General features: G+C 42.8%; 1 protein-coding gene across 1 annotated transcript in view; it reads left to right on the plus strand.

Moving 5' to 3' along the window:
• LOC111159679 (spectrin repeat containing nuclear envelope protein 2) overlaps positions 1 to 13,804 on the plus strand; it is a 275,318-nt gene that overhangs the window by 178,862 nt on the left and 82,652 nt on the right. Inside the window, 12 exon segments of the mRNA XM_022522256.1 lie at positions 865 to 1,047; positions 2,053 to 2,181; positions 2,712 to 2,833; positions 2,984 to 3,125; positions 4,465 to 4,596; positions 5,768 to 5,920; positions 6,043 to 6,252; positions 7,586 to 7,687; positions 8,578 to 8,697; positions 8,839 to 9,039; positions 10,349 to 10,522; positions 12,030 to 12,161. Coding sequence (XP_022377964.1) covers positions 865 to 1,047; positions 2,053 to 2,181; positions 2,712 to 2,833; positions 2,984 to 3,125; positions 4,465 to 4,596; positions 5,768 to 5,920; positions 6,043 to 6,252; positions 7,586 to 7,687; positions 8,578 to 8,697; positions 8,839 to 9,039; positions 10,349 to 10,522; positions 12,030 to 12,161 — 1,800 coding nt within the window.

Genomic DNA, 13,804 nt, shown 5'->3' on the forward strand with positions numbered 1-13,804 from the left:
TTAGATCCGTGTGTAAATTGGCCAGTTGTAATTGGTCAATTACAACTAAGTGTTTTAGGTTCCAAATTATTAATTCTGTCATCTTCTTCTGATATTTTAGAAGTTTATTTAACTTGAAAAAGAGAAGGGAAAGAACCTTCCAAGAGTTCTGTGAAATTCTTTTGCTATTATTACGACTTGACTCTTGGATTGGAACAGGAAAAGGTTAGGAAAGTTTGGGATGGTGGGAGGGGTGGAATAATAATAGCATAGACTGTGTGTCAAGCACTGGCCAGAGTGCATGGACTTTAACTCCTATCTCCTCCGAGTAACCCTAGAAGGTAAGTTCTGTTAGTACCCCCATTTTGCAGATGACATGAAGGCGCATTCATGCAAAGTAAGGTATTCAGGTTTACCCAGCTGCTAAGTGGGATCTGAACTCAGTGGACTTCCAATGTTTGTGTTTTTGTTTTTGTTTTAAGTTTGTTTGTTCATCTAAGTAATCTCTGTATCTAACATGGGACTCGCACTCACTACTCTACAAGAGTCACGTGCTCTTCTGACTAAGCCAACCAGTGTCTGTGTTCTTAACCACTGTGCTGTGCTGGTTACATTCAACTGTATTTTCTAAAGGGATTATAGAGTCACTTATTTTAGATTATTTTGGAGGGTGACATCTGCGGTTTGGGGTTGGTTTGGTTGTACCCCCGTCTGAAAGATCAAGAATTATGTGGAAATGGTTGTTGTTTTCCTAAGGCCCCTTCTAATCTGTGGTTCTGAGACTTATTACATATACTAGGTAGACAGAGGGAATCTAGCTCATTTTAGAGTGTAATGCTTGTTCAAGACCAAAACCATGAACACTCCAGTGACTGTGTTTCCTAGGCCATGCTAACAGAGATCGAGCACAAGGTCGCCTCCCTGCTGGAGAGCTGCAAAGATCGAGGGCCAGGAGACAGTGGGGCCACTCAGCAGGAGGCCGAAGCTCTGTCTGTGAAACTAAAGACTGTGAAGTGCAATTTGGAAAAAGTCCAGATCATGCTTCAGGAGAAACACAGCGAAGACCAGGTAAAACATGGCCACGTGCAGACGTGTGGGGTTGGATGATACGGGAGAGCTACCAGGAAGGAGTCTGGCAGAGGTGGTGAAATGGCTACTGAAGAATTCCATGGAGTACGGAAGATGGAGCCTCTTAAAGCTAGAAGGGGTGGCCATGTTGACTCTTGTTCCTGATCCCATTTTACCTTGTGGTTTTCCTACCTGGGCTGCTGTTGGTGACAGTGTAGGTTTGGTTTGGGTTGGTTTGATTGGATGGATGGTTCTTGCTAGTAACAAGGCAGTGGAAGCCTTCTTCATAAAAGAAAGATAAGTTTTAAAGAAAATTTGTGATTCCGGTTGACTGGAAAACAAAGCTCTTAACAAGATTAAGATTTGATATCAGGAATATAAAATGTGTTTCCAGGGTCCTTCTCTTTATTCATTTGCAAATATATATACTGATCAAAGTATCCTACAGTTACAGTGTTCTTGTGACTTTGAAAAGACTTCTGTGTTTATAAATGCAGATACGCATCTATGAGTAGGGTCTTACTATATGAGATTTGTGTCTGTACTTAGGAGATGGTGGTTCCTACTCAGAGGACTTACAGTCACAGAAATAAGATTGGCTGGATATACACAGGCTTCATAGTTCCCCGTTCATCCTCTTGTGTTCTCTCTTTTTAAACAAAGGTTCTGGACATAAGGGAAATTTGAATGCATAAGCATAACTATCTTTTTTTTTTTTTTTTTTGCCTTTGTTCTTAAAACAGAAAAGCAATACATTTCCTGGCTTTTAGTAATTCATTGGATGAATTACACTGAGGAAACAGGAGGACTGCATCATCAAATACAATGGTTTTTTGCAGTTGTTTTGAAATAAGTACATGAAATCATAGCATGTAATTACAGTAAATACCAAAATACAGTCACTTACTTTATATAAAACTTGTCCATCATGTAGTCTCATTATTAGAACTGAAATAAAGTGGGTCTTTTTTTTTAAATACTCCACCATCATAAAATTTTTTGCAGCATTCTGCCATTCTAAAGAGACCTTCAGAGCATCAAAACGATTTCCAACCAGATAACCTTTCTGCATTTGAATCTATTGTAACCGAAAGGCCACAGTTCGGCAGACAAAGAGATTTCCAGCAACAACAGGTAATTGCAGATAGAAGGATAGGAATAAAGCTTTCTGCATGGACTCTCCCTTTGAACTAAGTACCAAACTGCCATTGGGGTGTTTTCTTATGTGCCTGGATGGAAAGTGTGGTATCCAGGTGTTCCTGCGTGTTGAGCATGTGCAATACGAGCTGCTTTGCTTTTGTCTTCTGCAGGTGGGGGCTCTGACTTTGTTACTTCATTAACTTGCACCTTATTTCAAACTAAGCAAATACCTTCAAGGTGAATTTGCTTCTGTAACTGTAACATCTCTCTCCCTATTGTTTCAAAATGTGTTGACATACTTTGGGGAATTTTCCATGTGTGTAACGTGTATTGTATATATATTTGGTCATTCTGTGAACATTTTAAGTAGGTTTTTGAGAAGTAAAAGTTAATGAGAATAAGCAAGCAAGAAAAGGAAGTAGTAAATAATAATTGAGGAAGTGGCTCAGAATGAGATCTCAACAGAAGAAACCACTGGCCACTAATTGAAAACTTTGGACCATTTGAATCTCCCTCAATTATAGGTTCTGGAGTTAAAACCAGTGGAACAGAAAGATTTCATCAAACTCATCGAAAATAATGCCAAGAAAATGTGGCCCCAGCATTGCCAATCTGATAAAGATACAACTCAGCAGTCATCTGAAAGGTAAAACATTTTTAGAGTTGGACGTTCAGCTCGTTTTATGGGTGGGAGAGCTAAGAGCATTTCTTTTTAAATCCCTTGTAAAACATGGCTGAATGTAATAAAATTTCTGTATGTTGATGATCCTTTTCACCTTTTATTTTTCTTTAACAGCGTTTGGGCCTCAAACCCCGAAAACGATGCTCCAGACTCTGTCTCGTCAGCTCAGGGACAAAGTGGGGATAAGTGGCAATATATACATCACGAACTCTCATCAAAACTCAGCCTCCCGCTACCTAAGCAGGTGCGGCCTCAGGTCAGTACATGCCTACACAGTGTAACTAATAAGCATGTTGATCTTTGAAAATGCAACAGACATTCATCACATACACATCTCCGTTCTGCTTTACGTAGTCCTTTATTTTCAGAAAGCGAAGAATTCAAGTGCATTTTTTATTTGACTCACCCTTTTCGCCCTCCTGGAAATCTGCAGTAAAGGCCACTCCTTCATGCTTCTGTGGCACCCTGAGCTTCCCTAATCACGGCTCTTAGCGTCCTGTGTGCCTGTTGCTTTGTCCGTGTTCCGCATTGGGTGGTATGCCCGCCTGGTTCACATTATCAAGTCGCAGTTTCGATATGTTAAATGAATAAAGGAATGAATAATAGAAGTTTAAAAAAAAACACTTTAAAAACAACACAGCGCTGTATTACTGTCATCCCTTTATCAAGAGCTAATTTGCATTCTGTTGTGCCAGCCCCTGTTGCCAGCGGTACCTGCATTCCACCAGCACGCTCTCTTACTGCCTCGGCCAGTTTTATTCATACCACTCCAGCTGCGGCTGGATTTCTGTCTAACCAGGGAGCCCATGAGCAGAATAGCACTGTTGCTCACAGCAGTCAAGCTCTTCTGCCTTCAGTTTTGCACTCACGCTGCCCAGGCAGATGTTACCAGTCTTTTTCCCAGTTCTCCAGTCTGGTGGGAACTTTTCAGCTGTATTCTGCCGAGAACCTTCTGTAACCTGTTAATGTTGAATTAAACTCACTGGTGGGGCTTCAGTCTTGGTTTCTCCTTGTCATACACACCGTAACATGTATGTGGTTCTCTTTCCAAAGTAGAACGTCCTCAAGAGTTCTTTCCCCCAAGCAGAGTCAGGTACTGCCTCACCCTGAGCTTTGTCCTTACTCATGTTCCAGTCTGAATCTTTCTCTCTGCTAAAATCGCAGCGCATTTTTAATACTTACTTAACTTCTCAGTAATAATTCAGGAGGCAGATCTGTCCCTGGAGGTGACTGTGCTGCATTCCAAGAGTTGGCTGTATACCGGGGGCCTACCCATAAATGGGAAGAGAAATAGCTCACCTCATCACGTGAGGGGTATTGCTACTCAGTTGAAAGATTAATGATTGTACTCCGTTTTTCAAGTGATGCCTTATTTCCCCCCATTTTGATACCTAAATGGATCCTCAAGTGTCTTAAGTAAAGCTTTTCATGACCTTTCAAACCTATCCACAATATTTAAGATTTAACTGTTTTTGTCTGACAGGTGACGGTAGCAGAAAGCCTGATGTGATGGTAACACGTGAAGGCCATTTTGCTGTTTTCCGTTAACATCACCAGGATCTCAAATTGTAACAAGGCTTCCCTTTTTCATATAGGTTGCCACAAATATGAGTGCTCTGCCCAGTGTGAGTGTGTATAACTTTAGATACCCAACAACTGAAGAATTGAAAACATACACCACACAGCTAGAAGACCTGCGTCAAGAAGCCAGTAATCTGCAGACCCAGGTAGCGACGTCACATTATGTATTTTCCTCATGGCTGTATCAAAGAAGGGAAATGGGACGCTGTAAATTAGTCAGAATTGTCTTTATTGAATAAACAGTAGACTCATAATGGAGTGGATCCTAGAATTGCATATAGAATCTCTTGCCAGCTCACATTTGGTAGTGGCTGCCTAGAGCATTGTGTACAAAGGCTTCTGAACCTATGTCCAGGATTGCCAGGAACAAGCAGCATTGTGTTTTTGTTTTGTTGTGTTTTTTAAGATATATTTATTTATTTTAGCGATAGAGAAAGAGAGTGGGGGAGGGACAAGCAGACTCTGTACTGAACACAGAGCCCGACGTGGGGCTCAGTCCCAGGACTCTGAGATCATGACCTGAGGCCAAATCAAGTGGATGCTTAACCGACTGTGCCCCCCAGGTGCCCCCAACAAGGATCATTGTTGATTAGTATTGTCTGCAGCGGTGCTCTGTGATTGGAAGGGGGGAGGAAGAAGGGGAGTATTGACAAGATTTCCAACCCTGACTAAATTGAATGTTGAAATGGTATGCTGGGTCGTGTGTGGTGTCCGCCAGAGAAGACGGTAGGGAACAGAGCCCAAATGGGGCTCATTAGAGATTTGGCTTGTGCCTAAATTACTTGTAACTGGTCAAGAATTCATGGTGATCCTGGGTTAAGAAAAAGAGGTGGCTGCAGCAGCTTATGCTAAAACATAAGAAGATCTGTGGCTCCCAAACTCACCAGGGCACCATGGCACCACCCTAGGTCCCCCCCCTTGAAGTCGTACTTCTTCATCTTCATTTTATTTATTTGTTCTTCTACCTACTTCAGGAAGTGTTCAAAACAACCACATTTAAAACAGTGTAACTTGTGGGGCACCTGGGTGGCTCAGTGGGTTAAAGCCTCTGCCTTCAGCTCAGGTCATGATCCCAGGGTCCTGGGATCGAGCCCCACATCGGGCTCTCTGCTCAGTGGGGAGCCTGCTTCCCTTCCTCTTTCTCTCTGCCTGCCTCTCTGCCTACTTGTGATCTCTGTTGAATAAATTTTTAAAAAATCTTAAAAAAAAATAAAACAGTGTAACTTGTAATCTTCAACAGAAATCAGGGAAAATTCAGGCGTAGGAAGGCAAGGAATCCTAATGATTTTACTTTTTCTTTTTTTCCTCCTGATTCAGGAAAACCCGACAGAAGAAACATACATAAATTTGGATAAAAAGTTATTTGAGCTCTTTCTGACCCTCAGTCAGTGCCTTGGCAGTGTGGAGGAGACACTACAGACACCTGGGCTCTTCAGAGGGGATGTCTGTGTGCAGCAGGTGCACTACGAGGTAGGGAATTTCCAGCAAGCCTAGGTGCTGGCCATTGCTGCAGGCAGCCCACCATTTAAGCCCAAGCAGAAGCCTCTTAAGGTCAGAGTCCATTCCCTGTGTTTTCCTTCCTCTCTTCGCAGACGCTGGCTCTTGAGTTGAAAAAACTTTACTTAGCTATGGGGGACAAAAAGAATGACCTTGTGAAAGCCATGACCTGGCCCGGGAGGAACACCAGTTTGTTTCTTGAATGTTTCAACAACCTCCAAGTCTACCTGGAACACACCCAGGCCACAGCCGCTGCTAAAAGCAAGTCCCTGAAAGCTGGCCTGGACTATAACCGCAGTTACCAGGTACGGAGCTAGGCGCTTGGCTTTCTTTGGCACTATTTTAGGTTAATTTCCATTAATTCCATCATTCTTGGTGGCATTTGTGAATAGGGATTGTTGAGGAAAGCGGAGAGACGGTCTCTCTGTGAGGGTTTCTAGGTTAGTTCTGCTGCACGTGGTTGGAGACCGTTTATTTGAAAGCGAGGTCCTTCCCAGAACTGTGGTATGAATTTGTTAGGTCAACCCTAACACAGCTTCTTTCCTGTCTTACACTTAGCTGTTAATGAGCATCATACGGGAGGATTCTAGGTACCAGGGAGCCATTAAAGTTTTTGAGCAAAGAAAGGACAGTCTGTGTGTGTTTCAGGTAGATTCATCTGGCTGTTGTCTTTTGTGGATTGAAGGGGAGACTTGAGGCAGACAGACGATTTTAGTACCTTCCTAACTAGAGTTAAAGAAGTGAAACACAACACCACTTACGAAGGGGTCTCGCCCATAAAATCAAACCTCAGTCTGATGAGGCCTCTAGAATCCAAGTAAAAGAGACCCAAGGAAAAAAGAGTGTTTGGAGCAGCACAGTGGGAGGGCAGTCAGCCCCATCCAGATGGTGGGAAGCTGTGTAGGAGAAAAGACCTAGTTTTTCCACGATCCCACCCAAAATCCCAGGAACAAAAAAGAGGTGCTTGGGGAGCCTGCTGCTGTTAGCCCATTTCAGCTTATCAGACCTCATTTAGATTCCAATTCAAACAAACCAAAAAGAAAAATCACAGGCAATTAGAGAAATGTGAACCCGTTCTGACAGTTAATAGTACTAAGGAATTATTTTTGATCTGTGGTATTTTTAAAGGGAAGAATCTTTTAAAGATACACTTACACTGATGAAATAAAATATCTGTAATTTGTTTCAAAATAATCCAAGGGGTGGGAGATCAAGTACAGTCAGGAAAGCTCGGGGGAGGGGACAGAGCAGAGACCACCGGCTACAAGTCAGTGATAGTTAAAGCCAGGTGATTGTGACACGGGGAGTCCTCTATATATATATTTTTTTTATTTGACAGAGAGAGATCACAAGCAGACAGAGAGGCAGGCAGAGAGAGGGAGAAAGAGGGAAGCAGGCTCCCTGCCGAGCAGAGAGCCCGATGCGGGACTCGATCCCAGGACCCTGAGATCATGACCTGAGCCGAAGGCAGCAGCTTAACCCACTGAGCCACCCAGGCGCCCCGGGAGTCCTCTATTTTGGTCCATGTTTGAAACTCCTGGTAGCACAAATATTAAAGGACAAGTAAATTTTAAGAAAAGGTACTGAAAGCCGAAATGAGATTCTCATTGTTTACCCTGAATTTATCTTCCTATGCAGAATGAAATAAAGCGACTCTACGATCAACTTAGTAAATACAAAACATCTTTACAACAGTCTTTGAATGAAATTAGTGGCCAGAGTATTGATGAACAGCTTCAGGTAATCAAGTCAAAATAGTTAAACCGATCTACCCCAGGAACGAAGAGTTTTGTGCGGAAGCTGTCCTCTAAACCACCTCTTTTGTGAGCAGTGGCAAGGCTTAAGTAAATAGATAAAAATGAAAACGATTTATGTTGAACCAGTAAGTTAAAAAAGTAAATTAAACCAACACAAGACCATTGTCCCCTCCCAACTGGGCAAAAATGTAAGTTTGTGCCGTGTCGGTGAGGGTGTTGGGAAAGGAGACCCCTCCTTCTCTCTCGGGAGGGGCGGCGATCCGTCCAGATTCTCAGGGTCACTGGGTTATGCACCAACAGCAGTTTCACTTCATTCATTCACTTAGCAAGTGTTCATTGAGCACCTACTATGTTCAGACACCACTCTAGGCATTGGACTGGGCTTATCCTAAGGAAGACAAGTGCAAAGAAATAAGTATGTATATAAATACTCAAGGATGAACCAGGTAGCACTGCCTGAATCAAAAACCCTTACACAGCCCCAAAGCCATTAAGAGCAGATGGTTACAAAAGCAGCAGGGGGTGGGGGGGGCTTCTAGTGGCCTACTGTGCGTCGGGTTAAAAGGAGTCACGTGTTCGTGCTGACGAGAAGAGCGGCTGAGAAGCTGCTGGGTGAGGATGCCAGAGGACGGGTGCATCAGCGAGTGTGAGGGTGGGCACGGATGCCTCTGCTGGGGTGAGCGTCAGACGGGCTGGGATCAGATCGTCAACTAGGGCTCTCTGGCAGAAGCAGGAGGTGAGGGAAGAGAAGCGGGACTTTCATGTTTCCCTGATTTTTTTTTTGTCTGTGCTGTTTAATTCTTTTAAAATGAATATATGTACCTCTCTGACTCATTAAAGGATTTTACCTTTCTGCATCGTCTCTCACTTTAGAAGGCAGACGTGTGCACAGTGGAGCTGCGGAACGCCGAGAGCCGAGTGGCAAAGCTAAGAGATGAAGGGGAGAGGCTTCGTTTACCTTACATTTTATTGCAAGAGGTCTACAAATTAGAGGTGTGTCTGAGTGGAAAACATTCAATCAGGGAGTTACTGTGATTATAAGGAGGAAGACTTTCTTCTTCCATGAAGGGAATTTAGATTATTCTCTCATTTGGATTATTTTTGTGACTGGATAAAGACACTTTTTCTTTTCAGGATTTACTTGACAGTATGTGGGGAATCCTGAGAGCCAGGTACACGGAACTGAGCAGCCCTTTCATCACGGAGAGCCAGCAAGATGCCTTGTTGCGAGGCATGGCAGAACTCGTGGACATCGGCAAGGAAAAGCTTGCGCACGACCACTTACAGCAAATCAAGAGTAAAGCTGCCTTACAGGCTCAAATACAGAATCACAAGGTAAGACACACGGGTCAGATTACCTTTTCATAGACTTTTAAGTCGTTCTGACTTAGCATCCATTTTCTTCCTCGGTGAAATATCCATTGTTCATTCGTTCATTGACTCGTCGTTTTGACAGACATCTCTTAGAGGGTTCCCAGTACACGAGGAACCCTGCTAACCTCTTAGAATATGATTGAATGGAAACAGACACTGTTCCTTACATTCCTGGAACTTTTGGTTGAAAGAGAAGGCATATTTATGAAGGAGTCCTTTAAATAGATTTAAAATTAAAATTGAGATATGTGCCTTCAGAGCATTTAAGAGGAGAAATTGAATTCAGGAAATTAGGGAAGGCTTTCCTGAGAACTGAGACCACAAGAAATATCTGTACCTCAGTACAGAAATGTATACCTAGGGTAAAGCTACAATAAATCTTTCAGTTTTCCACTCATTTTATTAAACAGAAACCTCATGATCACGAACTAAACACCTGTAATAATGTAAGTGGTGATGTAAAAAATGTACGTTCCTGCCTAAAGAAGTCTAGGCTTGTGACAAGTAGACCTTAGTCTAAGAACTTCAGAGGTAAATATTCTATAAAGAATGGAGGGGGAAAGGAGAATATTGTGAATATTTACAGTGTGTTGGGACTTACGCTGGATGCTGTTCTAAACCTTCACTGTATCTTCTTCAAAGAAATAGATGGAATTCACGTAAGTTCCTCCAATTAGAAGGGGCAGCTGACTATAAGTGGAGGACAACCATGTGAAGGAAAGCCTTCCTCTGTAAAGGTTCTTAAAGTATTAATCTGGGAGTTTTTGCATCCCAGGATCCCAAAAGACCTTGTCAACAAATTCCCTTTATTTGTCCATTTCATTAAATAGAAAATCAAGCTGTAGTGTAGGAACCTCTGGCTGTTCCGTGTGTGGGCTTCTCAGGCTCACGCATCTATCTCTCCATTTTATTGTCTTGAAATGCATCAGCCACATACCTACCTTTCTGTAAAGTTTCTTAAAACTCAAAGTAACGGATTTAGGACGATCTCACTGGGAAATTGAAATTGACTAATAATGTTTGCCCTTTTACATGGACCGTTTGGTGGAAAATGTTCCCTACGATGATGTTTCTTCATGATTTGTTAAAATGCCACTAACGACTAAAGGGTACACAATTTTCTTTTTTCTTTCCTTACATGTTTCACTCTACATGGCTGTCATGGGATTTGGGATTAAAAAGCAAATATAACTGTATAAAAGGTGGAAGAAATTTGGTCTGTAAGTTCTCACAGTGCAGAAATAAATCTTAAAACCTGTTCATTTTACAGCTTTTTTTCCGGAAGCTTGTGGCTGACGTGCTGTTGATCCGAACATACGCCAATAAAGTGCTTCCTTCTTTATTGCAAAAGAAAGAGATGGTTGGGGCAGAACAAATAAAAGAAGTTAAATTACTGGAGGAAAAGTCACACCAGTGTGGAATAAAGCTGCAGAGTTTGCTACAGGTGTTTATCTGGGTTACGTAAACTTTGTACATAAGCCTGGATATTTGTACATAAGCCCGATATTTGACTACCGCCTCCCAGTGTCCAGAAACATCTATTTATCATTAAGCTGGCATTAAGTGAGAACTAACAATGAGGAGTGTGGAAGCCTCTTCTAGCTCTGACTACTACTCCCTGAGTGAAATATTTCTCATACATAAATTAGGGAATGACACAGCATCTTCCCACCTTCTAGGTTTGTGTGCAAATAAACAAAATTGAGAGCACTTTAACATCCGGAATGAAGTCTTCCACATGAAGCTTAGTCAGTGGTTGCAAAACAGCACTTCCTGAAGAGGACAGGCTGAAGTGCACTCCTGATAGTCTTATCCCAGTTCACAGAAGAAAATTGTTTGCATGAAGTTCTCTCTCAGTTTTAAGGTTTTCACCTTTAACTTCTTAAACACAGTGGATGCTAGCCCTTTAAGGAAATAACCATAAAGCAAGGGACTATCCAGCTTTATTATGTGATAATGTTATTTTATGCTAATGAAATGAATATTCTGGCTAGTTTGTCAAATTGATGTTTATAGCAATATCTCATGGTATTAAAAAAAGACCCTCTGAGCCCAAAGAGTGCCCCTGATAGCAGGGTGACCCACTACTTCAGTAAATAAGAGAATTAATAAGGGGGTTATTTTTCCAACAGGTAATACTTAGTGTCTGTAAGTCAGCTGTCTAGTGTGCTGAGATCCTGGTGGTGGGCCTCTGTAGGCACAGAGAGAACTAGGATAAGGCAAGACTTGGGCTAAGAAGATAGTCCTCCCCTGATGAAGTGTAAGCCCACATTCCCCCGACAGTGGAATTACGCTCTTAGCAGCACAGTTGGGTAATGTTCAGTGGGCTGGGGGTTGGAGCAGGGAGGGGGGATGCAAGCTTACAGGAGCCTCTGTTGAGAAGTCAGCCCTTTCCTTTCCAAGTAAGCGAAAGGCTCTCTTCCAGCTCTGAAGTCTTCACAGAGGAGTGTATGCCTAGAGTATCCCTTTAACTTAATTATATTAGTCCCTACTCAGTTTGATGAGACAAGCATAAAATATGCCAGCTGGATTTTTTGAAACCATCTCCACAAAGACAATGGAATGGTTTTGCATTAGACCTTGAGCTCTTGTAAGGGTGGCTTATATCTCTCAGAAACCCCTGGAATCTGTGTTTTAATTTTGTATGGTCTCTGAGTTCTTTTTTTTTTTTTTTTTAAGATTTTATTTATGTATTTGTCAGAGTGAGCACAGGCAGACGGAGTGGCAGGCAGAGGCAGATGGAGAAGCAGGCTCCCGCTAAGCAAGGAGCACGATGTGGGACTCGATCCCAGAATGCTGGGATCATGACCTGAGCCGAAGGTGGCGGCTTAACCAACTGAGCCACCCAGGCATCCCTCCGAGTTCATTTTTATTCTTAAGATTAATTTGGCCATTGTCTGGAACTACTCTAGAAAAGGACTCCCACTGACATTACATTCTTGATTCTCTAGAAATGGGAAGAATTTGATGAAAACTATACATCTCTTGAAAAGGATCTGGAAATCCTGGTATCTACATTGCCCTCTGTGAGTTTGGTGGAAGAGACAGAGGAAAGATTAGCAGAAAGGATTTCATTTTACCAGGTAATTTTGCTCCCTTCACTTGGTGTTTTCTTTTGCTTTGACCAAATCACTCACCTTTGGAGGTGAGTGGTTTGAATTGAAGTGCATCACACCGCTCACTGTTAGACCTACACCGGGAAACTGTGGATTGGGTTTCGGGCTGCTCCGTGTAGCCTCGGGTCTGCCTTAGGGTGGAGGTCCTGGGTTTAGTCCTGGCTCTCGTCTGTCCCTGTGTCACCCTTTTGTCTCCAAGTCTCTCTTTCTTTATCTGTGGAATGTAGGTAATCGGGTTGGTTCTCCCTGTCTCAGGAGGTGGATGTCAGTGGGTATGGAAACAAGTTAAGGTACAGAAAGAGCTTTCTAGAGCAGGGGCCTCTAAACCTATATTAGGTTTTCTTCAGTGAAGCCCTGTTGGGACACAGCCTGTGAAAGAGGCAATAATCTGTTCCCTGCCACCAGCATTCTAAAAGGACTTCAAACAAAAATTTTCTTGGGCAACATTTAGTAGTATTATCATCAAAGTCTCTGTGCCTCCAATCTAGATGCCATAGAAAAGAGAGCACCTTAAAACGGCTTTCGAGTGGCACTGAGATCACGACGAAGGTAAAAATGAGTTTTAAGTCTTCTCAACAGAAAACTTAAATCACTTAATTCTAACTGTGGAATATATGTTATCAGCATCTGAGCTGTGTGACTGGAGGTGGCGGTCAGATGTCCACTTCAGAACTTCAAAAGCAGGTGTGTTGCCTGAGTAGACTCTGGGATAGAAAATGCATGAAATACTTGCAGGACCCTGCTCTTCCTCAGAAGCATTTCAACTCCTAGAAGGAACATCTTCCAGAGGCAGTGACGCTGTAGTCATTCTGACTAGGTTCCTGGAAAGGGACAGTTGATCTCTTTGCCATGTCATTATATTAAGCGTAACTCTGAGATAAATCTGAATCCTCTGGGGGCAGGAAGCTGCTGCTTAATTCTTTGTTAGCCTCAGGATGCGGACATACCCACTGAACAGCTGAGAGAATGCAGGGGAAAACAGCATTTTAAACCTCCTCGTAGAAGACTGATGATTTCCCCAGAAGTGATCGTGTCCCTTAAATTGCAACCTGTGAGGGGCGCCTGGGTGGCTCAGTGGGTTAAAGCCTCTGCCTTCAGCTCAGGTCATGATCCCAGGGTCCTGGGATCAAGCCCCACATCGGGCTTTCTGCTCAGCAGCACCCCCCCCCCCGCCCCGCTTCTCGACCTACTGGTGATCTCTCTCTGTTAAATAAATAAATAAAATCTTTAAAATAAATAAATTGCAACCTGTGATTCTGTTAAATTTAGATATCTTTTAAATGAAATCGTTCTAATACTTTTAAATAAATTTGCCAGGCCTAAAAGGCCGATGTCTTGTCAAGCCCATCTCACTTACAGATTTCTTTACGTCATTCTCGGTCCTCTGCGTCATGGAGAGATTTGTATCTATCTTGATCAGTGGACATCAGTAGGCCATGAACCATGGTGCCTTTGTGGCCTCTGGAGTTGAATGAGCCTTGTTAAATGCTGTCTCTGCACCTTACGGGCTGAGTAGCCATCGCAGTCTGACTCCTGTGTATAAAATGGCATAACTAAAACTTCTCAGAGCTACACTAGGGGTGCCTGGGTGGCTCAGTCAGTTAAGCATC

Source organism: Enhydra lutris, unplaced genomic scaffold (assembly GCF_002288905.1).
Source record: "Enhydra lutris kenyoni isolate GAN:26980312 unplaced genomic scaffold, ASM228890v2 scaffoldscaffold4, whole genome shotgun sequence".
Lineage (NCBI taxonomy): Eukaryota > Metazoa > Chordata > Mammalia > Carnivora > Mustelidae > Enhydra > Enhydra lutris.